Raw genomic sequence first — 25,076 nt, forward strand, 5'->3', positions numbered from 1 at the left:
CATAAAAAGGGAGATATCACACAGTGCAGCAATTATAGAGGTATCACGTTGCTGAGTACCATCTATAAGATATTCTCCACTATCTTGCTAGGCCGGATAGCCCCATACGCCCAGAACATCATTGGCCCATACCAAAGAGGCTTCACTCCAGGCAAATCAGCAACAGATCAGATTTTCTCTCTGCGGCAGGCGATGGAAAAACTGTTGGAATATGGACAACAGTTGCACCATCTATTCATCGACTTTAAAGCCGCCTATGATAGCATAGCCAGGGTAAAACTGTACACGGCCATGAGAGAATTCGGTATCCCGACGAAATTAATAAGACTGACTAGGCTGACCCTGACCAATGTGCGAGGCCAGATAAAAGCAGCAGGATCACTCTCAAGACCATTCGACATCAACAACGGTCTACGACAAGGGGATGCGCTATCATGCGTCCTCTTTAACCTGGCCCTCGAGAAGGTGATCCGTGATGCTGAGGTGAATGCTAGAGGTACGATCCTCTTCAAGTCCACCCAACTACTGGCCTATGCTGACGATATCGACATCATGGGAAGAACCACCCGAGACGTTCAAACTGCCTTCATCCAGATCGAGCAGGCGGCGCGAGATCTTGGGCTGCACATCAATGAAGGCAAGACAAAATACATGGTGGCAACGTCAGCACCGAAGACGAATCAACCAACAACATCAAACCGCACTGGTCAAACACAAGCACGAACAAGAATAAGGATAGGGGAATACAACTTTGAGACCGTTGACAATTTCTCCTATCTAGGGTCGAAAATCACAACCGATAACAACTACGATGATGAAATCCGCGCACGGTTGTTGTCAGCCAACAGAGCCTACTTCAGCTTACAAAGACTGTTCCGCTCGAAACGTCTCACCATAGGGTCAAAGCTCTTACTGTACAAGACTATGATCTTGCCAGTCCTCATGTATTCCTCGGAAACTTGGGTTCTTAGCAAGAAAAATTGCGAACTCTTGGCCGCGTTCGAGAGAAGAATCCTCCGAAGAATTTTTGGCCCCCTACATGAGGATGGACGATTCCGTAGCCTACACAATGACGAAATCTATGAGCGATACCATGACCGTCCGGTTGTGGATAAAATCCGGCTCAATAGGTTACGGTGGGCGGGTCACTTAATCCGTATGGATGAAGATGATCCCACCCGGAAAGTCTATAAGGGCAATATCTATGGTAGGAAAAGAAGACGAGGCAGACCCTGCCTAAGATGGAGCGATGGCGTGGGCCAGGACGCCAGACAGCTTTTAGGGATATCGAATTGGTGGACCTCGGCGCAAAACCGGGATGTCTGGAGTTCCTTATTAAGGCAGGCCTAGACCGGATACCGGTTGTTGCGCCGTTGATGATGATGATGATCGAAGTTTAAGCGCTTGCGACAGTCAATAGAGCTTACAGTCAGCCAGATCTTATGCTGTCCCTTCGAAATGTGGTTGACGACCTGCGTAGCACTCGGCAAAAAAGCTTTTTTGAAGGCGGTCCAGTGCTTAATCGATCGATATCCTCAGGCAGGTTACTCAGTGTATCTACTGTCCGATCAGGAAAATAACTCTCCCACTGTCGAGCGATAGCTGGATCATAAAATCGCTGGTGTTGAAGTCGAGGGGTCTCAGCTCCCCAACCTTGCGAAAAGTAGCGGACGCAACACCCAAGCGAACGTAAACAATCATCAGATGGTGATGCCTTTCGAGGCCAATGTCGGCCCCGTCTTTGTTACGCACATTCAGAAGATAACTTTTAAATCTGCTGTGGTCGATCTGATTGCTCATACCGTGTCGGTGAGTTAAAATCTAACTGACCTTATGGCAGGCTCCGTGCCGGAAAAATGTACCACAAGTGACGAGGTGGTGAAAGGTTCGGAAACCCTCAAATCTCAAATACCTCCCCATCACATGTCCGAGCATATACGTAATATCGATTTGAAATTTCCAGGCTGCTTATTCACAAATTCCTACCGCTTTTAGTCGTTTTTAAAGACAAGTAGGGAGGACTTTGATTGTACTCTTGAGCTCCAGCTCACAGGGCTACCAATAATAATCTCGTGTAGGAGATGCTGAGGCTGAAAGCAAATTCGAGCGAAGTAAACTCGAAAATAACTGCGATACGTGAAAAACTCCAGAAACTGAATCGAGCGACCGATGCGTGATTGAAACGTGCTGATGTAGACCAAAGCCCCTTCGCGAAGTAATACTTAACGCTGGTCTCGCAGGGATATGGGCCGAGAAATGGAGGTAGTTTTAGTGGATGAAAATCCCATACACTGTTGCAGCCTGGCGATTTCTACCTCCGTCCATAAAAAAAGAGGCGGGTATACAAAATAGGAAAACGTTTGAATGTTTGGTATCAAATCACTACAAATGAAGATTTCCCCACCAGCCCCACCTTGACCGCCAACAGAAGAAACAAACAAACGGTTATCATTAAAAACAAAAATATCTATTCAACCTTTATTGGAGAGCAAAAATATTTAATTAAATTACAAACTCATTCTATTTAAGATATCAGCAGTCTCCTAAAACAAAAATATATGAGTTTGAAAAAGGGCGGTATTCTGTCAGCTAAAGCTACTAATTTCACTCCGAACATTGGCTTGGAGTGGTGTCTGGAAATACTTGTAGTATTGTAACTTGTTCTTTGACCCCTTAGTCAGATTCAATAAAGAATCATGGAAAAAAAACTCAATGGAATTCGGTATTTGAAGAAAATCATGAATTCCACCTAGAAAGTATTGCAAACGAAACTGTCCATCGGTAACATTTATATATTCGAGTGCATACACTGCTTACTCAGCTATTCTAGCCACAGTTTGATTACAATTTATCGATACGGAATTTTTTACCAGTATTTCAAGGCAAATTGGTTGCTTTTCTTGCGATATCTGCCATTCACAAATTTCGTCATAGATAAGTTTCGGCAGTTGAGTAATATAATGTAATACATATTGCTGCCTAATACATAGTATAGTATGCAACTCTACCACATACATTTTGATTAAAATTATTATCTATAAATATGATTTTAGTGATACGGAACATTAAGGGGGGATTATAAAAACAATTGTTTGTTATCAACAAAAGTTTTTGATGAAAGTAAAGTAAACAAAGTACAAAACTCCTTTGGGAACTCATTGTAATAACTTTATCAAATTCATAATTAAAACATTGCGTGACCATAGAAGAGAGTGAAAAGCACTTGCTAGAATCGATAGAGGGTACTGTATTATCAAAGCCACTGTGTACGTGCATATACGTATGTATGTTTTTTTATAGGTGGAGGTGGAAATCTTAAAAAGACGCTGCTGCGCTCGGTTTGGGATTCTCACCCACCAAAAATCACCCCCACTTCCCCGCCCATATCCCCGCGGGGCAACCGTGAAGTATTACTTCGTGAGGAGGGCCCTGGTTTACACAACCACAACTAAGTTACGGGTCCTTCGCACTTTCCGGGCTGTTACTGTTGCGTTTATCGCACTTCAATTTGCTGTGGAACTCAGCATCTCCTCCACGAAATTCTAGGGTCCGGTAACTGCGTTGAGGGCGTCGTTTAACCTCCCTCCCTCATTCGCAAATCTCGGACAGTAGAACATAATATGCTCCGGGTCTTTGGGCGTTTCGGCGCATTCGGGCCAGTCTGGGGACTAATCCAATCCGAAGCGATGCAAATTCTTCCTGTATTCACCGTGTCCTGGAAGGAACTGCGTTAGGTCGTAATTCAATTTTCCATGCTTGCGCTTGACCCATCTCTCAATACACGGGATCAGTGTATGGGTCCAGTGGCCTTTTTCGGAATTATCCCACTGTTGCTGCCATCTCCTGTACAGCCCCTTCTCCGGTGGAGACCCTGCTTCATTCGCTAGAAGATCCAAAGGAATCATCCCTGCGATAACACGCACTGCCTCACCTGATACTGTTCTACATGCACTGCACACCCTTAGCGCGTTTGGCCGGTATGCCGAACTTACCCTTCTCTAGTTCACTGTGTTATCCCGTGCGCATGGCCAGACAGAAGCGGCGTATAGCAGGATGGATTTCACTACTCCTGCTATAAGCAGCCGGCGACTAGGTTTTGGCTCTCCTTGCTAAAGATGAGCTAGCCTTTGCTGCCTTTTCGCGCGCATAATCCAGGTACCTCTTGAAGCCCAACTTGGCATCGATCATTATTCCCAGGTATCCAACGATCGATTTTGAAACGACTTCATGATTTCCAACCCAGGTTTTGACAGCATTGTCTTTCCTGCGATTGGTAATAAGGACCGCTTCCGTCTTATATTCCACCCGGTCTTGTTTCAACATTTGGAGCCATGCTTTGGTGGCATGGATGGTTTCACGCCCATACAATTCCACGTTCTGGAGCTGTTTCGCAACTACTACCACCGCCAAATCGTCTATAAAGCTAATCAATGTTGCCTCCTTTCGCACGCGACAGCCGAGCACCCTGTTATACATTATGTTCCACATCAGGGGCCCCAGTACAGAGCCTTGGGGAACAACTACTATCACAACATATTCCTTCAGCCCGCCTTCCGTCTAGTACCAAAGAAGTCTCTCCGATAGGTAATTCTCAATTATCCGAGCTAAGTAACCAGGGACACCCAGTTTAGCCCGGGTGCCTTTAATTCAACCGCAGTTGACCTAGTTGGATGCATTCCTGACATCCAGTGTCACCACCGCGCAGCCCTTACCAGCGGTCGATTCCTCTCGGGCCAGGTCTACGACCGTTGCAATGGCATCGACCGTGGACCACGCTCTGCGAAATCCATACTGCTATTTCGATAGACCACCCGCTAGCTGTGGGCCTGATTTTAGCAGCCAACTTCAGGGTTTTGTTCGGAATCCCGTCCAATCCCGGAGCCTTATTGTCCCCAAATCGTACACAGATCTCCCGTAGTTCCTCCTCGGTCATCCCGGGGATTGGGAAGACGTTCTGCTGAACCATTGGATGAGCTCCACTCTCTTCCTATTGTAAGAAAAAAATTGCGATTATGTTGACCAAGTGTTGCGTGGACGTCACTTGGGGTTATTTTTGTCCACGAGTCTTGTTCATTATAACCTTGCAAGCAACACCCCACGAGTTCGTATTTGCCTCAAGGAACAACTGCTTGTGGCGATTCCGCTTGACATAACTGGTTCACTCTTTCCAGCGCCGTTCCCTTCCGGCCGTAACCTCCTTCTAAAGCCGCCAGGGACGTCTCTTCCTTGAAAACTCCAGTGGACCAGCCAGCTATCCTGGTTTTTCCCCTTCTGTTGCTCATTCAACTGTCGTCTCTACTGTTCCTAATGTCGAGAAAGATGGCTTGGTGATCACTGTGGGTGTAGTGTCCACTCACTCGCCACACCACCCCTCTCGCCAACGAGGTGCTGAGGTAAATCAAATCGACGATTGAGACAAGCTCGCTTCCGCGGAAAGTGGGCACGTATCCAACGTTGGATAGTATGATGTCCAGCTCCGCGAAGGTTTCAAGCAAGATTTGGCCCCTGGTGTTCGTCACTCGACTTCCTCAGTCTAAGGCCCACACGTTGAAATCGCCGCTAGCGTCCAACACCAAACCGGCTAGCATCTCCTCATATTGCGCTAATGTTACACTAGTAGTAGTAGCATAACAACTGTAGATATTGACGTTATTGACTTTTGCCCTTATAAAACCGGCTTATGGGAATGCCATTGTTTCTTGAATGACTTGTCGATGAGTCTTTCACCCGCGTAGCACTAACGTAATTTCGGTAAGGTTCACATATTACTGCCACATCACATTCGACTCTAAAATGGTTTGCGTGAGTGTTGAGTCTTGAACTGCATCGTAATGGTTGTGGTTGATTTATATCAATTTGGCAACTCCACACATGTATGTATTTATGTAGATATTTAGGTTGACTTAAGATCGTCTTCACCTCTGGGTCATGTGCAAGCATTTCTAGATTAGATATATTCAATTAATTTTACTAAAAATCGATAATTCCAGCATCATCGCCGTCGCAACTAATCAGACCCAGCTTGTTGAATAAAAATGGTAAGTAATTTCTTTATTTATCCTATGTATCAATTATTTCAATATTATTTAACCCTTGTCTTTATTTTATGTTTTTTCCGAAATTGTGTTTGTCTTCGCATCATCAAATCTGTGCTGTTAATTCATTTAGCATTTATTCTAGTTCTAGTTCTAATTTCCAGTACTGATAGTAGACATAATACTACTTTTTTACTTGCTATACTGATAATCTAACAGAACTAACTCTTGGGGAAATATGGAAACTAAAAGGAGCTAAACACATAAAATAATCACAATTTCTTTTATGTCATTTGCTATTATACATTTATTTCTGCACATAATACAGAAAATTGTAGACTTCACAATATCCTGCAGTGGTTCAAAATGTAGTACAAAGAAGCTGCGCGCAGTTTCACGGCTAATCAATACCACCTGTCCACTGAATTAGTAGTGCATTTAATTTGAACGTTATTTTGTAAAAGCTGTATTATGCTCCAATTAATTTGCTATTTTAAAATTTAAAATTTCAAATGTGTAAATTATGCTCTTAAAAAAAACAACCCGGAAACCGTAAGCTGGGCGCTTCAGGTATAAAAGGTTTTGTGTTATGTGAGAATAAATGATTATGCGACGATACAATTTGCACGTATGTAGCTAGTAGGTCATTCATATGAATTTAATTTGTCACACTATTTGCTTTTCCGAGACGTTGAACCACTGTCATAATTGTGTTTTCCGAAAACACTCCTGAACTGGATCCGTCTTCCATAACTGACCTGTCGGCTAGGGTTATTAAGTCTGTAATCCCAAAGGACTGGTAAACATTTGTCGATCATGGCTGCCTGTGGGGTTCGATGCCGAAATTCTCATTAGAATAGACCATACAGTGTAAACATATATCCAACTGAACCTACGCAGCTCTATACTCAGAAAGCGGTTAGGTCGCGATTGCGTCCTTTTTTTGTATTTTCGCTTCCTACGCCATTCGATCCCTCCGTTCGACGCCAGATGGTGTGGGTACGTCTACACTCGTGTAGAATCCCTAACGAGCTGATTGATTAAGGCGGACTCCAATTGTGGTCACAGTGGCGCCATAGCGGGAAATCCAAATTTAGTGGAAAGCTTCCTTTATCGATTCCGCCGATTTGCCCTTCAACGGGCAGATCCCAGGCCAACGTGATCACCTGTCGAGCATGGTGAAGCAATGCCGAAAACTACTCGACTGTGTGAATGGCCTGACGATATCACATGTTGGAACCTTTTGTCGAGCGATGGAAACGGTTGGATGTCGTTTTCAGTGTGTTTTCAAACTTTCGAATGTTGACACTGCATACAATAGCGTTACCACTGCCAAACGTCACTACGCATCCTACGCCATACAAATCTCATGTTCTGAGGAACGACAGGCCTGGACGACGAAAGGGATGTATCGGATCAAATGCATGAGCCTTCAATGATAATATCATAGCTCCAAGTAGCATGGATGACGCGCCGCTAATTACCAGCTGCTGCAAATCCGTGTCGAAAGGTTGCTCACAAGATAACTCTTTTGAATTGAAATCCATCGCCAGAGATATCCTTCAATCCGAAATATACTTTGGGTCGAAAACTGCAAGTATAACTAAGATGTCGGATCTGGCGAGCAGTAATCAAAACGGATCACAAACTAAGTTCCTTCGATTAAGTGCTAGAAACGCTGGATGCTACGGTATAACCTGAAGAGCTCGCAGTCGTACGTGCTGTAGTTTCACTCGAGTTTCGACATCCTTCGGTGTAAACAGGCGATCGGCAACCAGCGCATCTGTAACCAGGGCTGGAGGTTTGTTTGGCTCATATAGATTAGCTATGCGGCGCAATACCCGTCAAATGCTAGGATGGTGGTGTTATTTTTCTACTGCCTGCACAATATATCGTTGAATGTCGCTTGCAGATTCGCAGCGTTTGGAATGAAACGGCATTAGTAGTTGCGTGCTCCTCGGAACTTTCGGAACCCTTTTAGCGTAAATGATAGCGGAAAATTACGTAGTGCCTCTATTCGCGACGCCGATATTTTGGTGAAAAACTTTCAACAGATCAAAATATTCGTTTACTGGCTAACCCCGACAGAACAATACTTGCAACATTGCTACCAATAAGCATCCTTTTTAGGAACCAGATGAAGCGAGCTGGATCAAAGGGTACTTGACAAACGGCAATGGCCGATTTTAAGCAGATGCCTGAAGCCAATTTCTCGAGGGTACGACAACACGCTCTTTCGGCGACTGATGGGCTGGTTGCTACAGGATGGTGCTGCACCGAGCCCTTGGACTCAAGTAGGTTAACGCCAGGAAGTGTCTGAATACCTTATGGTAGTATATTTGCCCAAAGAACACGTTGACCAAATAAAATTTTCAGAGTAAATTCCGCTAGAAGCGTAGAAATATTGCCTGTGGCGAAGCAACCACTTAGGAATGTATAATATGTATGAGTTCCTTATAAACCTACCGGCTGCAAAGACTGTCCTTTCAATCGAAAGGAAAAAAGGAAAAGAGGTCAGATTGTTGGGTCGAAAGTTTTTGCGTTGATGTAGGTGGATATCCCAGTTTTAGGAATAAATATCACCTTCATATTAGCCCAGCTAATTGGAATGTAAGCGTGTGTCAAGCATTCGCGGTATATATTACAAATATAATACGTAGACTTAAGGCATCCAGGGCCCATATTACTAGGGCAGGAATGATTTCATCTGGACCCGCAGATTTAAATACCCACTATTTTATATTCCAAAATTCGGTCTCTGTGTTAAGAGCTGTATATGGCTGTCGGCTCTGAGCTCAGGTTTTGTATGATGATGCCTGGAAAATGTAGCATACTAGCAATATCAGATGTTTAAGTCTATAATTTCCCCACTGACCATACTCCTTGTATGAGGTATATAAGTGTCTTACAGCCATTGATCCGACGAATGATTAGGGCAGTAACCGCCTTATAATGCTGCATATCCTGTGGGCTCTTGATAACTTTCTTCCTTTCGGGATTTTCAAATTTAGAAAGAAATATTTTTTCTCTTTCACTTTATGTTGAAGAAACCTACGCACAGGTGTGAGTCCCAAATGAATTTCTTGCATTGATACGAGAGGCTGCATCTTATAAGCGGAAAATATCGAGCCAAATAAGTGAATCTTAAACTTAACTCCCAGCCAAGGGAATGACTTTGTTTGCATTCTGTTTTTAGGGATAATGTTTTTAGTGCTTACCTAGCGCCCAATGAGACCGTGTAAGCGCCTTGCCCAAGTGCCGAGGCAACGAGCTTTGCGATGGGCGAAAGGTAGATTTAGATCCATGCCTGAATCGAAAGCATGGTAAGACTAATTATGGAGATTTTCAGCCCGACGTGCACTAGATTTGGGAAGCACCATCTCATGATTGTTGCGAAGTAGAGTAAGGTCGACTGGTGGGAGAATCGGATGGGACGTAGTTCCTTGAACTAACAAATCCCTTCCCCTCATGTTGAGGAAAGAAACTCCCTGACACGAAGGCTTCCTAAGCAGGGAGCAAGGGAGCGGAAGGACTAGCCTGAAGTAATGTGTTCATGTGTGTTCCGACGGGTAAAAGCACTCACCTCCCCTACCCCAAAACACCACACTAACCATCCCAAGGAAAGTCGAAGAAGTCGAACGAGCCCGAAAAGTGCACCAGACACGTAATCTAAACGTGGTGGTGTAGACCAGTGTCGTTCCCTGGAAATAATACCGCATGATAGACGAAGAAGTTGGAGTAGTTTTAACGGATGAGGATTCACACGCTGCTGCAGTGGCGGAGTAATACTCCCAAAGACCAGCATGACTTAACATTTATAGACAGTGGCAACTAACAACAAATACCATCATCGCTCGATCTCTAACATGTTCTTATACAAATTTAAATATTTAAATCAACATAACAAAAAGTCACTAGGACCTCCAAGGGTAACACTCGATGCAATGTACTGCATACTAACTACCGCTTTAACAAGTACTTTAAGAATTCATGTTTGCATGAAAACGCAGTATTAAAAAGTAGATGTGTGGCATTCGAAATAGAGTAGTTTGTTTGCTTTCCTGTAGTGAAGCCTACATTGTAGTATTGCTTGCATGAAAAATTTAAACAGCTAAAGACCTACTTTCTAATGTGAGTGCTTTCCTTTGAACAGGGCTGCGATTGCAGTTGCCTAGCAAGCCCAACAAAAATAATCTAACGCCGAAGATCATTGGAGGAACAAATGCCCATAATGATGACACCAAGTATCAAGTTTCTATTCGATTGCGAGCAGCAGAAAGAATCTTCGGGAGCGGACACATTTGCGGAGGAAGCTTGATATCATACACAACTGTTCTAACTGCAGCCCATTGTCTATTCTACTTCAAGTAATTGGGTTTATCGGACTAAATTGCAACCCAAATAATAGTGAGGATTTAAATTTTCAGTGATGACAATAAGGAGGGCGTGCTGAGGTCCTCGTCGGAATTCTCAGTTGTTATGGGAACAATGGATCGCTTCATTCGTACGGCAACTACGCTTTCGTACACTATCACTTCATTCAAATACCATGAGCAGTTCAATACGGAAGATATGAGGAACGATATAGCGTTGATGTTCCTAAATGGGCAGGTGCCACCAAATTTCCCAACAGTTCAGCCTATATCGCCAGCCACGTACGCAGTCCAACCAGGAAGTATATGCCAAATAAACGGCTGGGGGACAGACGCATTTGTAAGCTTTCGAAAATTTGCTATTTTATTTAAGTCGGAAATATTGGCCCAAGGGGGTTATCGACAGCTTCAGCCGATGCATAATGCATTTCTGAATGGAAGACTTAGATTCGCTGGTTTCTACCTTTGGCCGATTATTTTGGTTGAATTCCCTCCCCAGAGTACTAATATTTTGTGACATAGAAATCTGATTCCAAAATTCAATTCTTTTTTGACTGGAATATTTTTTCCAGCAAGGAGCAGCATCAAATATTCTCCTAACTGCAAACGTGACCCTCTTCAGTCCCAAAGATTGCCGACGAAGGTACGGGGACATGTTACTCAGTGGAATGATGTGTGCCGGTGATTGGAGTGGATCTCACGATGCATGCCAAGGGGATTCCGGTGGGCCGCTAGTTTATCAGCGAACTTTGATTGGCATCGTGTCCTGGGGCAATAAATGCGGATCGCCTGATTGGCCAGGAATTTATACTAATGTCACCTATTATCAGAACTGGATTAGAACGAATCGAGGGAGTCATCAAGAAAGCATTCATTCAATCATCATGTTATGTCTTTTATCATCAATATTCATTAAACTCGTCTGATATTGTGATAACAAGTAAAGTAAATAACAAATTAGTGAACATGATATGGAAATTAAAGAACATGAAATGAGCACATCGAGACCAGAGTGGTAGCAAATTAAATATAAATTATAAGGACCTGCCTGATTTTCTAAGGATATAAGATATTTACTTCGCCTAAGTTATTGTTTAAGATTCTTTCTTCCACCATTGACTACACGCTCTCAAATCGCAAATCGTTAAGAACTTAGGTTTGGGGCATTTTGGCTTTAATGTTCTCATTTATAATATTATCTGTATTATAGAATTTTATAAAAAATGTATAAACTAATTAAATTTAGAATACTTCGAAATGGATTCATTTGTTTTTACAATTTGGACCTGATTCCTATTTATGTATCCTGAATATCCATCATGGTCAATGTACACATTGTACGAACTCATATTTGCGGAGAATTTCCTTTAGTGTTAGTCTCACAATAAACATTTGAAACTCACAGAAAAATGTAACGATGCTGCCCGCAATTAAGTAAAATTAGAAGCCTAGAATCTACTTTATTTTATTATCTATTTCTGTGTGAAAATTGTTAACATTTTTACTTAAGGGGAGATATACAATTAGAATTTTCCAGAAAATTCCTTTTCCATATTGGATCAGGGCCTTGAAGTGTGTTAGAGCACTTCAAGACCGTCACGGTACACTGTAGGAGGCAATGTGGTCAGCATTGCGCTCGCTGAAGATTATTACCCTGATTTGACTCAGGTACTCATTCACAGCTGAGTCGACAGGTGTCCCATGTCAAACCACGATACAAATCCCACTGCCACCAGTGAGATTTGAACCGCGACCTTCCGTACGACAGCCTTGTGCTCTAACCACTCAGCTCCGGACACTGTAGACAGTTATACACTGTCAAAAATTAAAGCCACAGTCCCTAGAGCTTTCTTTTTTCATCCAATTTTATATCTCCCCTTGAGGGGGAAAACCACATTAGGAGGCTTTCGGAATCGGCTTTTTTTATTGCGTACGTCGTTAACTGAGTTATCCTAAAATACGCCGCAAAAATTCGTGCTCTTTTAGATTTTATGATCGTAGAACCGAGAGATTATCGGGTACAGGCTCAGGTTCAAAGCCTCAGGAGATCGCGTATTTATAATCAGTTCCTTCGACAAGTGTATTTGTATTTGTCGTAACTGCATTTTGTTCGTAATTAAGAGTAATCAACTCCTCCATAAGTGAAAAGGGATTTTTAAAAAAAAAAATTTTAAACGCGTTTTTCTCAAAATGACGTTTTTCACATTTTCCGGAATCCTAACTCAAAAAGTAATTATGTTGTCATATTTTTTTATTAAATTACCAAGAATATGAACTATCGTTTTCATATAATATCATATTTTTAGAGCAGCTTTTTTCGTACTATTTGTGAAAAAAGGTGACAAAATGGAAATTTTTTTTTCAACAGCTGGCAAAACTTTTGGTTTTGATTATTTTCATCAGCATTCAGGTTAATATTCCTAAAAAATAAACTGGCAATGTAAAGTTAAATGAAACACTCTTCTTCATTCCAAATAATGTCGCATAACTTTTTCATTTTTGATTTAAATTTTTCAAAAAAGTTCCCAAAAGTTCTTCGGAAGATTAATAATATAATGTCCAAGTTTAATTGCATTTGATTGAATTCCAATTAATTTTTCCCACTAAAAACTATCTCAAAAAAGTACGTGAAAAAATTCTTTCTAATGTGGTTTGTCCCCTTAAAGAAACAAAAACATAATTCAGATTTAAATATGTAGCTTAAAACCATACGCTTTTTGTATTTATTTTTTCCTTTGTAAGAGTTCCCAATAAAAAATGTTGGGAAGAAATATGTATTTATTTATATTTATAGTGTGGAGCTTCTTCTTCTTCCTTAGCCTTTGTTCTGTTCAGAAGTGGAGTTGGCTCGTCTTGATCGGTTGCTCCATTTCGCTCAGTCAAAAGCCTGATCTGGATGGAATCGAGAGACTTATCACCGTCCAGTGCATGAAGCCATCGTTGTTTCGGCTGGCTTTTGATCGTTTCTCATTGACTTCGATATTTGGACCAATCTTGGCAAGTGAATTTTCGACGGCGCGAATTACATCACCATACCATCGAAGACCTGACTTTTCCACGATCCTTTCAACCCTATATCGTGGATGTCCTCATTTCAGATGTAAGCATGGCGAGTTACGTCATTGGCCCAACGGAATATTTTCGTCTTCATTGGTACGAGGCGCCGTTCATTGGTTTTTATAGTCTTTAAACAAAAAGAAAACCACAGAAGACAACAGGACGGTCGACACTGCGGTACATTTTGGTTTTGAGACTTTCTTTGATATGTCGATCACAAAGAATGCCAGTTGTGGAACGTCACTTCACCCAAGTTCCAATTTCATAACGTTGACTGATAGTCTTGATCCGAGATATTTATTCGTTCAGTTCTGGGCAGGTCGCTGCTGCTGACAGTAATGGTACTTGTTTCATTGGGGTCAGTTGTGGAAAACTCTGCTTTATTTAGATTCATTCTGAGACGATTATTCCATTTTTGAACAAGTTGACCGTGGTCTGCTTTGCTATGAGACGCTGGGAAAACATCATCTGCATAAAGCAGTGTATAGGGCCTTGGGTGTTGATGTCCCATGTGAGAATTTCCATAATAAGAACAAAGAGGAGTAGTGAAAGGAGACTTCCTTGATGAACACCGACAGAGACACGGTTTTGGTATATTCACTGACTTCGAACTTTACTTTTCGGATCATGGTAGAGCAATTTAACCCGGCGCACGAGTTCTTCTGGTACTAGGATTTGCAGCAGTGCATACTAGATGAGTTCGTGTGGCATACGGTTAAACGCCTTCTCTAGATGCAGATATGTAATATCAAGAGGGCTGCTTCTCATAGTGTTTCTGTATGAAAGCATGTATTGCTTCAATAGAGCCAGAGTTCTTAAACAACTCAGTTTAATTCGCTGTCATTTGAAGGATTTCCTGAATACGGCTGCCAAGAATGCGTTCGAAAATATTCGTGGCATGGGACAGTGCCGGATGATGGTAATTTGAACATTCTGCTTTCCTCATTTTATTCGTTTGATTGCTTCCTTGACTTCTATAGCGTTGGGTCTTGATGGTTTAACGTGATTATCCACCATGTCAGCCTACCCCATCGTTTCCTTAAGACATGGATTGATTTGGTAACCACACACTCCGCTGTGACAAGCCGAGCGATATCAGGTTATACAACATTCATACTGGTAAATAGAAAGCTTACTTAAAGCCTCTACCGAACTGAGAAATAGACACCCGAATTATACAGCGCCACTCTACGCTTGAAACCTGAAGGACTCTGTCCGCGATGTAAAGATAGTCACAACCCTCATTGGACTCCCACAAGGGGGGCAACCGCAAATAACCGAGCCGAGAGTACATGTCCCAAGAATTCAAATGGACTCAGAGGGGTACTAGATAACCTTTGCTGAGGCTTAGTGGGCGAAGCCACTTCAAATGAGTCCTCGTGTACAATGGGGTCTGATGGCCCAAAGCCTTGAAGCATTTGCCTACTAGTACACGAACAACAAGCAATATGAATGCAGCGTTTCCCGGTGCCACCACGTGGAAGTTCTCCTTGACCACTTGACTCCGTCCACCTCCTCGTGTGTCCTCAGTATTTGTGGAAATGGAGAATGAACAAATTATTCCTCTGAAATCTGCTCGAAACATTCCCGCTTTTTATCCGTTGTGGCTCGTCGATCAGTAAGCAAAGTACCGTTCTTGTCTACTGTATTGTAAAGATCTTTGTAATGCACCACTTGCTACTTTTCGGTTAGCATTTTTGTAAATCTACCAATTGGCCAGTGTGTTATCGTCGAGAAACTTGTGATAGTGACGTTTCTTGTCATTGACCTTCATGGCGATGGCGATGTTCAAATTCCTGGCTTCGTGAACCCGAGGATTGCATAGCCCGATCTATGGATTGTGTTTTTAACTTGGTTCCACGATCCTACATTCGTATTGGTTACTAACCGCGTAAGTGTGATTTTTTTTCTCTTTTCCAATGAAACCGCCACCATTCAATGTGCGGCGAGCCAGTGCGTTTCTGATGTGGCTGGAATAATAAAAAGTTGTTGTTTCTTTTTTGTTGGTGTGAATATTTATTCTTGCGTTAGCACTGATGAAGGGAACAAATGGTTCCCGAAATATCGGTATTTGCAAGAATAAATATTCACACCAAAAAAAAAGAAACAACAAGTTTTTATTATTTCAGATAATTAATCGTTGAAAACACCGCATAATTTCACTCAGGTTTCTGATGTGGTTTAATGGTGGCTTGATTCGCAGGATAGAAATCAACAGCGAATGTTGAGATACGATGACCTCATAGGAAACGGCTTTGCAGTCAGTGACGGTGATAAAATGTCGGCTTCTTATGAGAATATAATCAATTTGCGTTTTACTGTCCCCCAAACCAACCAAAATCGACTATACGCTCGCACCTTGCTTGTGTGCACTAAACCATTTTCCCTCATGGCACCAATTTTCATCGGTATTTTCACCCACATGACCGTTAAGGTAGCATGCAATAACGATATACCTCAGACGCTGGAGGTAGAGCTCTTAGGTGCCAAGAAGGATAAATCCGCAAATTTGGAGGATTTCAGTTTGGTGCTTGAACTGGGCAAAAAAAGGCTGAAGGTGCTTAAGGACAGTCACCATATGATGCTTCACCCTCCCTGAAAACGTTCATATCAATTAGAATAGGAAACTGTATTTGGAAAGTGAAGAGCCACTATGGCCTTTGACTAAAAACATTGAGCAAATTGCAACATCTTCAGTACGCTTCTCCGCCATAGATCTCCGTCCGACTTTCTACTAAACTCTTCATACCAAAGGCGAGGAAGGCTGACTATTCAAACCCAAAAACTTCAGATAAATCAACATCATTCTCGCTAAAATGTCTGTAGAGAAACCGTTTCCAAAAAATTTCTGGTATTTCTAGAGGGCATGGTGCCGATGATGCTTCAGCTAACTGGACTTATGCTATGCTAACCCTAAAAGTCCCCATTATCGTGAACGAGTCGAAAGTTAACGTCCATGCAAGTCCATCGAACCACAAATTTCCTGTGAGCCTAGATTCCTATTATTTGTGGTAGTTTCCGCTTTTCCGACTAGCGCAATAGTAAATTTCTTTTTGTCATAGCGGACGCTGCCTTGAACTTCCTGAGATTTGCCACGATATCGAAGCTTAAGCGCATCACGTTCACAGGTACTCGCAGCGATCAAGAATTTCCAATTTCTTATGTTCATCGAACCGTTTTCATGCTTCCGCAGTCAGTCAAATCTTGTGAGTGTGGCCGATGACCTGGGTAGCATTATCATTTTTAACACTCATCAATATTCTCATCTGGACTATTTCAAGCATCTGTCGTCTGATCAGTAATACATATAATTCTCTCACTGTCCAACGCCGGCAGGATAATGTAAGCGATGTTGAACTTGGGAAGCTAAAGCTCTCTAATCCTGCGGGAAGTCGCGGACGAAACACGCAAGGGAAGATAAGCAATCATTAGATGATGACCCCTTTCTAGCTTGATGTCAGCGCTCTTTTTATTACGCACATCTACGTATAGAATTTGTATCGGAAGCGTCCTCTTGGTGCATAGCACCAAATGTTCCTCATTGTGGATCAGGATCTCGTATACATTATCATATTCGAAACCTAACTAGCTGTAAGTATTAATCCAAAACCGAGTTCTTACTTCCGTCAAGCTCATCTTCTCAGACGTTCTTGATCGGCACCATGCTTACCTGGCCATACTGCCTTTGAATGTGCGGCTTAAAATTGAAAATTGCGCTGACATTACTCCACAGGATTGACCACTTTGAGGGTGGTTTGTGATTGTTAATAAAAATTTTAATTCTTTTACAATGATTTCTCGTTTTCTGCTTCGCAAGTTTGTCTTCACATGAGTATGAACCCGACCCCTTAAGATGTTTTTTAACTACACCCAATATTGTTTCGTTACTCACTACCGCGGCTTTTTAAAAATTGTACGAAGTTGCACAATAGTGCACGTATTACAGGGCCCTGTGGGATAATCGCGGAGATAATATACCTCTTGAGACCATAATCAGAGTTCTGCTAGAGTTTTCTGGCTTTCCGGCAATAGTTTTTAATAGTAACACCACTTCACGTTTCATCTCTTTCCCCATAATGCTTAAAAGATATATGTACATATGAGGCAATAAAAGAGAAACTCATCTGAACGTTTATCAGCTGTAGGTACCAACACTAGCCTCTGCCACTCCAAAAATACTGGGAAAGTGTAAACGCCTTATTAGGATCTCTTTTCAGGCCTTTGCTTTCCTATATTCCATATTACTGCGTATACAATCATTATCTGCTATGTCTCTTATGGTAGTTAAGATCCCTCCCTCGTTGAGGCAATATCCCCTGAATGATGATGAAATTAGTGGACGTAACCTTTCTTATAGCTTATGAGTGACCCTATCTCAACCCATTAGAGACCCTTCAAATACTTATATTTAGCTCTCCGCAGAATCCTTTCAAAGATCTCCCTTACTTCACTAAACAATTAACAAAAGGTTCCTGTAACCTCTGTATAGATTTGTTTTTTTCTTTCTTAATCAGTTTTATCTACTGCCCTTTGGGCAATGGCTTGGCTTGATGGCGACCCAAGTGAAAGTTAAGCAATTCATAATTCCACCAAAAGTTAGGCTTCCTACTGTGCATCGACTCAATATTGAGTAACATTTTCTTCCTGTAGAAAGTTCTCTCCGTGCAGACACTAAATGTAACCATACCTCTACAAAAGTTTTCAGGAACATCGCTTTGCTGGCTCTAGCCCCTTTTGGCCTAGTAAATTCCTTCCCTATGCAGGAATATAAAGATAATGCTCATCAAACAGTTAAGACACTTTATGCACCAGCACAGCTGCTGGCCAGTACAATGTCCAACTACGGATTTTTGCTGATCATCAACGTCGAAGAAGCGTTACAACTATTCACATAGATGTATGTCATGTTGCATACAATGACTAACATAAAGCTGCCTCTTGCAATCCCATATGATTTGACTGCCACACACATGCTGCAACTTACCAGCCTAATCTGTGATCCCTGTATCATTGCAACGATTCAACTAATACTTATCTCAGTTCTGAGTATTTGGCTATTATGTAAGCCCTCCTTTCTACCGCACAACATGGTGTTGAGGTCGTGTCACACCCCTCGGTGATGTGCTCTCTATTGCTAAGGTTATAGTCTCCTATCTTCATTGTTCTCATTTGAACAGTACCATATGATGCTATCGGTGCTTTGGTTTTTAGTGCTGATGTTGTCCCCATGTACTTTGTCTTGCCTTCATTAATATACAGCTAGTCTTTCCATAGCTTACCACAGAGGGAAAATCTGATCTGTTGCTGATTTGCCCGGAGTGGACTGATGATGTTCTGGGCATGTAGGGCTATAGGGACAGATTATGCCTCGTTGCCAGTCGTCAAACATTGATTCGCTGCCCTACTGATTGATGCACTGTTTCTTTCATGCATTTGTCCCTCGTCTTAAGTTGGCGAGACCTCCAACTCGCTGATATTTGTTTATTGAGCAATTCATCAAAGTACTCAACCCATCGCTCAAATATGTCCACATGGTCTTAAATCAAATTTCCCTCTTTGCCTCGATAGGATGAGCATCGAGGCGTAACATATATGGTTTTATCCTTCGGGCTTGTTTGTAAAACTTACATGCCTGGTGCTGTTACTCTTGATAATTCTTGAGTCGACAGACTTCTTGATTCTCTCAGGCTTTCTTTTTCCTGTGAAGTCGCTCTTCCCTTCGAAGAAGTTGGTGATAGTGCGCGGAATCAGTACAATTTGTCCCGTTTTTAGGCGCAGAGGACTCGCTTTTATTTTTTTCCGTCTGCAGTTTTTCATTAAGAAAGAACTCCCAACGATTACCACGTGGAGGGGAGATGGAGTTTGGTAACTATTGGTATTGATTCAGCAGGCGTTTCCCAGGGTTCATGCTCCATCGTGGGTACCAATCCAGATTTTGCCCTAGGGCCTATACTACCCTTTGACCGCCTTTCACTTTACCCAAAAGTCCGGGCAAATTCCCCTTCATTCTCTCCACCCTGCAATGATCAGAATTCACGCAACGAAAAATTTAAAATTTTTATAACACGTTGGAAAGGTCTTTGAAATAATTGAAGGATATTCCAGATTTTGTAAGAAGATGGCCATATCCTTTTCAGTAAATGGAAGTGTTGAATGTTTGGAGATTGAACAAATCGATAATCAGGTCAACCAAGTTTAGTTTAATTTTTCAAACCTTCAATATCCTGATACGGTGATCGAGATGGTTGAGCGCCAGCTTCTTAACCTCGTTACTCCGGGTGCGAATTCCGCTATAGATGTCTGTTTTCGTATGAGTGCCAGCTCGCTGTTGCGGGCTGTCGCTTGCACTGAATTCACTGTGATGATTATGAAACTAGCACATCGAAAACTGACACCGCGTGGATACCCTATACTCAACAAAGGGATGAAAAGGAAACACTAAACACTATACTTTCTATCTACTATTTGGATTTTCAAATGAAAATTTGGATTTTTGTATGGAAAATATTCACGTTTATGTTTTCTTCATTTGTTTTTAATGTATCTCACCTCATATAACATATGTTTGTCCTTCGATTTAAGTCATTTTCGACTTAGGACTCGTTTTCATGGAACCAATAAGAGTCCTAGGTCAAGGTATTCCTAAATTGTGAATATAGATTAATTTCAATCTATTGTACTAATGGACTTCTTTTATATATATACCAAAGTCAAGGGAGAATCCAGGATAGTTGGAGGATCAGTAGCGACTCTTCAGACTGCTCCTTATCAAGCTTCAATTCGAGTTCGGGCTTCGGATATACCTTTTGGCCAGGGACATATTTGCGGCGGAAGTTTAATTAATGATCGAACCGTTTTAACAGCAGCCCATTGTTTCTATTATGAAACGTAAGTATTTATTGTTTATTAATTTTTTTATCTAATCCACAATAAACAGGGGTAGGTGGGTGGGTAAGTACCATTGGTCGCTCCGAGGAGCCCGATTAGGGCTGTGCTACGCCGTTTTGCTGCTGTAAACTCCTAAGGCAATGACTGCTGTGGGAGGGGCAAGGGGAGCAGAATCCAGCGCTTAGTCTTTACAAACAGCCCGGAGTGTTCACGATAAATAGAAGGTCTCCCATCCTGGAACTGAAGTTCTCTTTAAAGTCTCCAAAGAATTGCTCGGCTTACTTATGGCGTAATCCGTTGAAAATGCCCACAGTTTCTGAGCTACCTACCTACCTGTTACTACGGCCGTAGGGTTTCACTGTTCAACATCTGGACTCACGTGGTCTGTTAGCACTGCACGCTACAGCGTATTTAATGTGGAGATCTAGGGGAGGAAGTGTAGAAGTAGATTTAGGACATCTGAGCCATAGTAAAACTTGTACTGCTTGTTTAGCGCAGGCCATCACACAATAGAACCGTACGTTAGGATGGGAGGAACCACGGCTGTGTACATCCAAAGAACCATCCTCGGGTGAAGACATCATTTCCTAACAAAAATATCCCTTTCAGACGTAGAAGGTTGAACAGCTCTTCTTAATCCCAGATTTTTGTTTATTTAGCCGCGGAAGGCGAAATTCAGGTATTTTTGTCTTTGTGGTAAGTAGCATCAGCTCAATTTTGGTTGTGTTTATGCAACCAACACGCACACTTTTCCCAACAGGCCTGATACCAATATCACCAAATCATCGATATACATCATCACCATCACCATGCTCCTGTCCAATATAAGTAGCACTCTGGAGCGTCCCTTATTAAGGCAGGCCTAGACCGGATACCGGTTGTTGCGCCGTTGATGATGACAATGGAGCATCTCTCTACTCACAGCTCTGGTCTTGCTATCTTACAGATCGGATTAGATTATCCTAGCTCTAAGCATGGAGACTATCCAGCGCGTAAGATACCCCTTCAATCTTTTTCTGGTTACAGCCTCCTTGGTGGCTTTGGTGCTAACATTGTTAAATGCTTCCTCTATATCCAAGAAGGCAGGTAGACCGTATAGAGCTATTCCACACGGTCGGGTCTGAATACACTCTAAGCAAGGTTCTCACTCACAGTCCTCCTCGCTGGGGGGGAAGACTGTATGGAGTTCTAGACTGTCAATAGAAGATTCCGATATTTTAGAAAAAGATGGGCTCCTATGTTCCTTGGTCAGGATCTTACTGAATCTGGCTGATTCGCTGGTGCTTTCTATTTTTCAACAATAATCCAACCAGGACCGCCTCTTGGAAGTCTTGATGACCGACTTATACGTCTCCAGACAGTCCTTATATAGCTACAAATATTTGTGTTAAAGACCCCCTGGTCAGTTTCCTGAGATTGGATTGATCTTCATTCCACCACGGTAGCAATGTCTTTTTGTTCTATTATGCAGGGCACGAAGCTTCAAAAGCGTTTTCGAATGACTTCTCCAGATCCCCGTTGTTTGACTCTCTCAGGTGCCGACGTTACCATTATGAGCACCAGACACTTCATTCTGGATAAGTTGACCAAACTTCCTCAAGCCGTCCTGGGGTCTCTGGAAGAGTAGGAGACCTCTACAGCAAAATTAAACTAGAATTAAACTGAAAAATACCCAACTGTAAATTGAGACGGATCTCTGCTCAGACACAATCCAGTTCTCCACTCTGAAAGTCTTATTATTGGTTAGCAGCGTGGTATCAAGAATCTCCTCCCGGCCGTCACTATTCTCCGAACTAGGGAAATGAAGGGTATGTGTCGCATTGGCGTGGCAGTCTATCAACATGTTAGCCCTCCTTGTTGTTATGATGGACTGTAGATGTCGCTCTTCTGGTAGAGCTGGTGGGTAAGGACATCATAGATAAATCTCGTCATCCTCAAATACGAAGGGGGCGACAATAGTTCTGCAGGTGGATTTGCTATTTTGGGTTCTACCGCCGATCTCCTGATTCGAATGCATTTCTTCCAACACCTAATCTATTTTTGTGCATTTCTCCCGAATTGATATCATGGTTAACCCTAAGCCACAATGATCGGTGTCATAATGTCAGTGGAGGAAGTGTGACCCTCCTTGACTACAGAGATAAGAGAAGTCGTCACTCACTCGACGTACAAATTTTTCTTACCCACCCATTTACTTTCCTTATTGGTTGCCTTATCCTGGACTATACAGTGAAGTGTTTTGGTCACCTGCCAGGATGCACAGTCCATTCAGTAAGTGACGGTTTTAAGGCAATACTCCATTATGGATTCTCAGGGTCGCTTCTGTATGAAATCAACAACTTGATTTGATCTTCAGGTTTCAGGCGAATTTGACGATACATTTTAGCAATGTCGATGTAGAAGACGTACCCAAACTTGCAGGTACGAGTGACTATGTCGAAAATGCATGTTTAAAGCCTCGGTACAGGGAAGAAGTGGTTTAGTGGATAACATAATAAGAAGCATTAGACTAGAACAGAAAAATAAGAAAGGAAAGCAGAAATGGGCCGAGGATGCAGCCCTGAGGTAACCCCCGATGATAGAAAAATTAGAGACAAGATGCAACCAATGAAAGCGATACTGAACCAACAGAGAATCGCGGGAAGCCAGGAGTGATCAATAGCGTCGAAAGCTTTGGAAAGGACAGTATTGATTTAGATTAGCATTCAGAAACGAAGTTAGTGAATTCCAATAAATTGGCCGTAGTCGAGCGACTACGTTGAAACCTATGTTGCTCCTTCACAATTAGGTGGGCGAAACGCGACGAAGGGCAGTCTTTTAGGTACATCTCAAAAATTTCGGAGAAGGAGGAAACATGTATATAGAACGGTAGTTTTCGGCCAGTGTAACATCACCTTTTTGCGTCCTTAGGGACAAGCGCTAAGGAGATTATAGGAATAATATGAATATGCTGCCTAAAAACAATACCTGATATGCACTTGTATATCATGATCATCAAAAAGAACAGTGTGAGGAGTTCTCCCCTGTCCAATCCAGAATGAAGTCAAGTTTCAAATATGCAGCTGATATCATGACTCAGCGCTCCTTCTGAGGTGGCAAGGTGGCGAATGATTCAACCTTTGAAGTCATATGGGCAAGTGATTTTGAATGGAGTCATAATTCGATCAGGATTGTTGTACTGTTACTGTAGTGCAAGCAAAAGCAGTGTGCAAGTGCAAGTCATCGGATGAACTGTCGAAAGGGTAGGATAATCTGCTACCAACTTTTCCTTTGAAACCTCTTGCGCCGGTGGTGTAGAGCAAGTTGAAATTTGAAAATATTCTCTATACTGTGAAGTATATTTTGATAATGAAATATTTTATAATGTACTTTCTTTCATTTATTTCAGAAACAATGGGTACAGCATGTGGTCTGCTTATTCGTTAAGTGTCGTTTTGGGAACTGTGAATAGGTTCCAAAGAACGACGTATACGTTCGAGTCATTTATCAAATATTATGTGGTAAACAAGCAATTCAGCATAAAAACTTTGAAGAATGATATTGCTACCATCATTTTGTCAACACCGGTACCAACAAACAACCCCTATATCCAACCAATTCCATTAGCGACCTTTGCATTTGGAGATAATACAACATGTTTGATCACCGGATTCGGCAGTACTCTGTATGTGAGTATTAACTGATTTACAGTCCTTCAAATCTTTGGATAATTTGAATTCTAATTTTATTATACTATTAGCGTCATAAATACAAAGCTCACGCTGAAATTGGTGTGGATAATACTCATCCCTGTTACAATATACAAAGCCTTATGTGCTTGGATATACCAACGCACCCACTATTTGATTTCAGTAACACATTTCCTTTTGATAAAACATTTTTTTTCATGTCCACAGAATGGAAGCCCATCCGCTCAATTGATGGCCGCAAACATCAGTCTTATTTCGCAGTATTCCTGTGGAACAGTGTACCAGCTTTACCCGGGAATGATATGTGCAGGCCTAAGTAATGGCAGTCGTGATGCTTGCCAAGGAGATTCTGGAGGACCTCTTGCCTGTAATAACGTTTTATACGGTGTTGTTTCGTGGGGTTATAAATGTGCAGTAGCTGGTTACCCTGGCGTTTATACCAGTGTGCCCTATTTTTTGAAATGGATAAAAACCAACAGCTCAAATCAATTGGTGAAAAATGTTTTATTGATGGTAGCACCAGCATTAGTAGCTCTGTCATCACTTTTATATAAGTAAAAAATAGTTATCTGTTTTATTCCCATTATTTGTTGTTTCTATTTTAAATTAATAAAAAAATAAAACTTAAATATTTGTCAAGTTCTCAAATTTTCAAGTTTTTTTTACTATACTTCTATCAAGTCCGGGAACTTTGTAATGACCAAACCCTTGTTTTGGTAGATTTTTTAATGGCACCCTGACAGAAAAAAATGATCCAGAAATATTTAATTTTGAAATGATGAAAATTTACGAAACGGATAAGGAATTAAAAACAACTTGTTCCCGAAATATCAATATTTGCTTAATAAAATAATCACTGACATCTGACATCTGACTTGCGAGCAGGGCAGAAGCAACGTCACCGTCAACGTGGGTGTGTTTCTTAATCATTGCGTGTGTTAAACATTGCGTCTATGGTGGCGCTGGGGTACCCGTTCTTCATAGCCGTCACAGTAGATCTACTATAGGCAGTACCCTTACAAAAATGACCCCAC

At 41.9% G+C, this 25,076-nt stretch overlaps 1 protein-coding gene across 2 annotated transcripts in view; it reads left to right on the top strand.

The window, feature by feature from the left end:
* LOC119656876 (trypsin I-P1-like) overlaps nucleotides 1-24,668 on the top strand; it is a 31,093-nt gene extending 6,425 nt beyond the window's left edge. Inside the window, exons 2-5 of one of the 2 annotated variants that reach the window (XM_038063541.1) lie at nucleotides 5,991-6,038; nucleotides 20,176-20,353; nucleotides 23,742-24,021; nucleotides 24,250-24,668. In XM_038063541.1, the coding sequence (XP_037919469.1) occupies nucleotides 5,991-6,038; nucleotides 20,176-20,353; nucleotides 23,742-24,021; nucleotides 24,250-24,600 (857 nt within the window). In that variant the 3' untranslated portion in view covers nucleotides 24,601-24,668. Of the gene's footprint in view, nucleotides 1-5,990; nucleotides 6,039-10,188; nucleotides 10,403-10,462; nucleotides 10,749-10,980; nucleotides 12,057-20,175; nucleotides 20,354-23,741; nucleotides 24,022-24,249 lie in introns of those variants that run through there. The other variant, XM_038063540.1, reaches the window with a different exon arrangement.
* Nucleotides 24,669-25,076: the final 408 nt, after the last annotated feature.

This window comes from Hermetia illucens, chromosome 5, assembly GCF_905115235.1.
Source record: "Hermetia illucens chromosome 5, iHerIll2.2.curated.20191125, whole genome shotgun sequence".
NCBI lineage: Eukaryota > Metazoa > Arthropoda > Insecta > Diptera > Stratiomyidae > Hermetia > Hermetia illucens.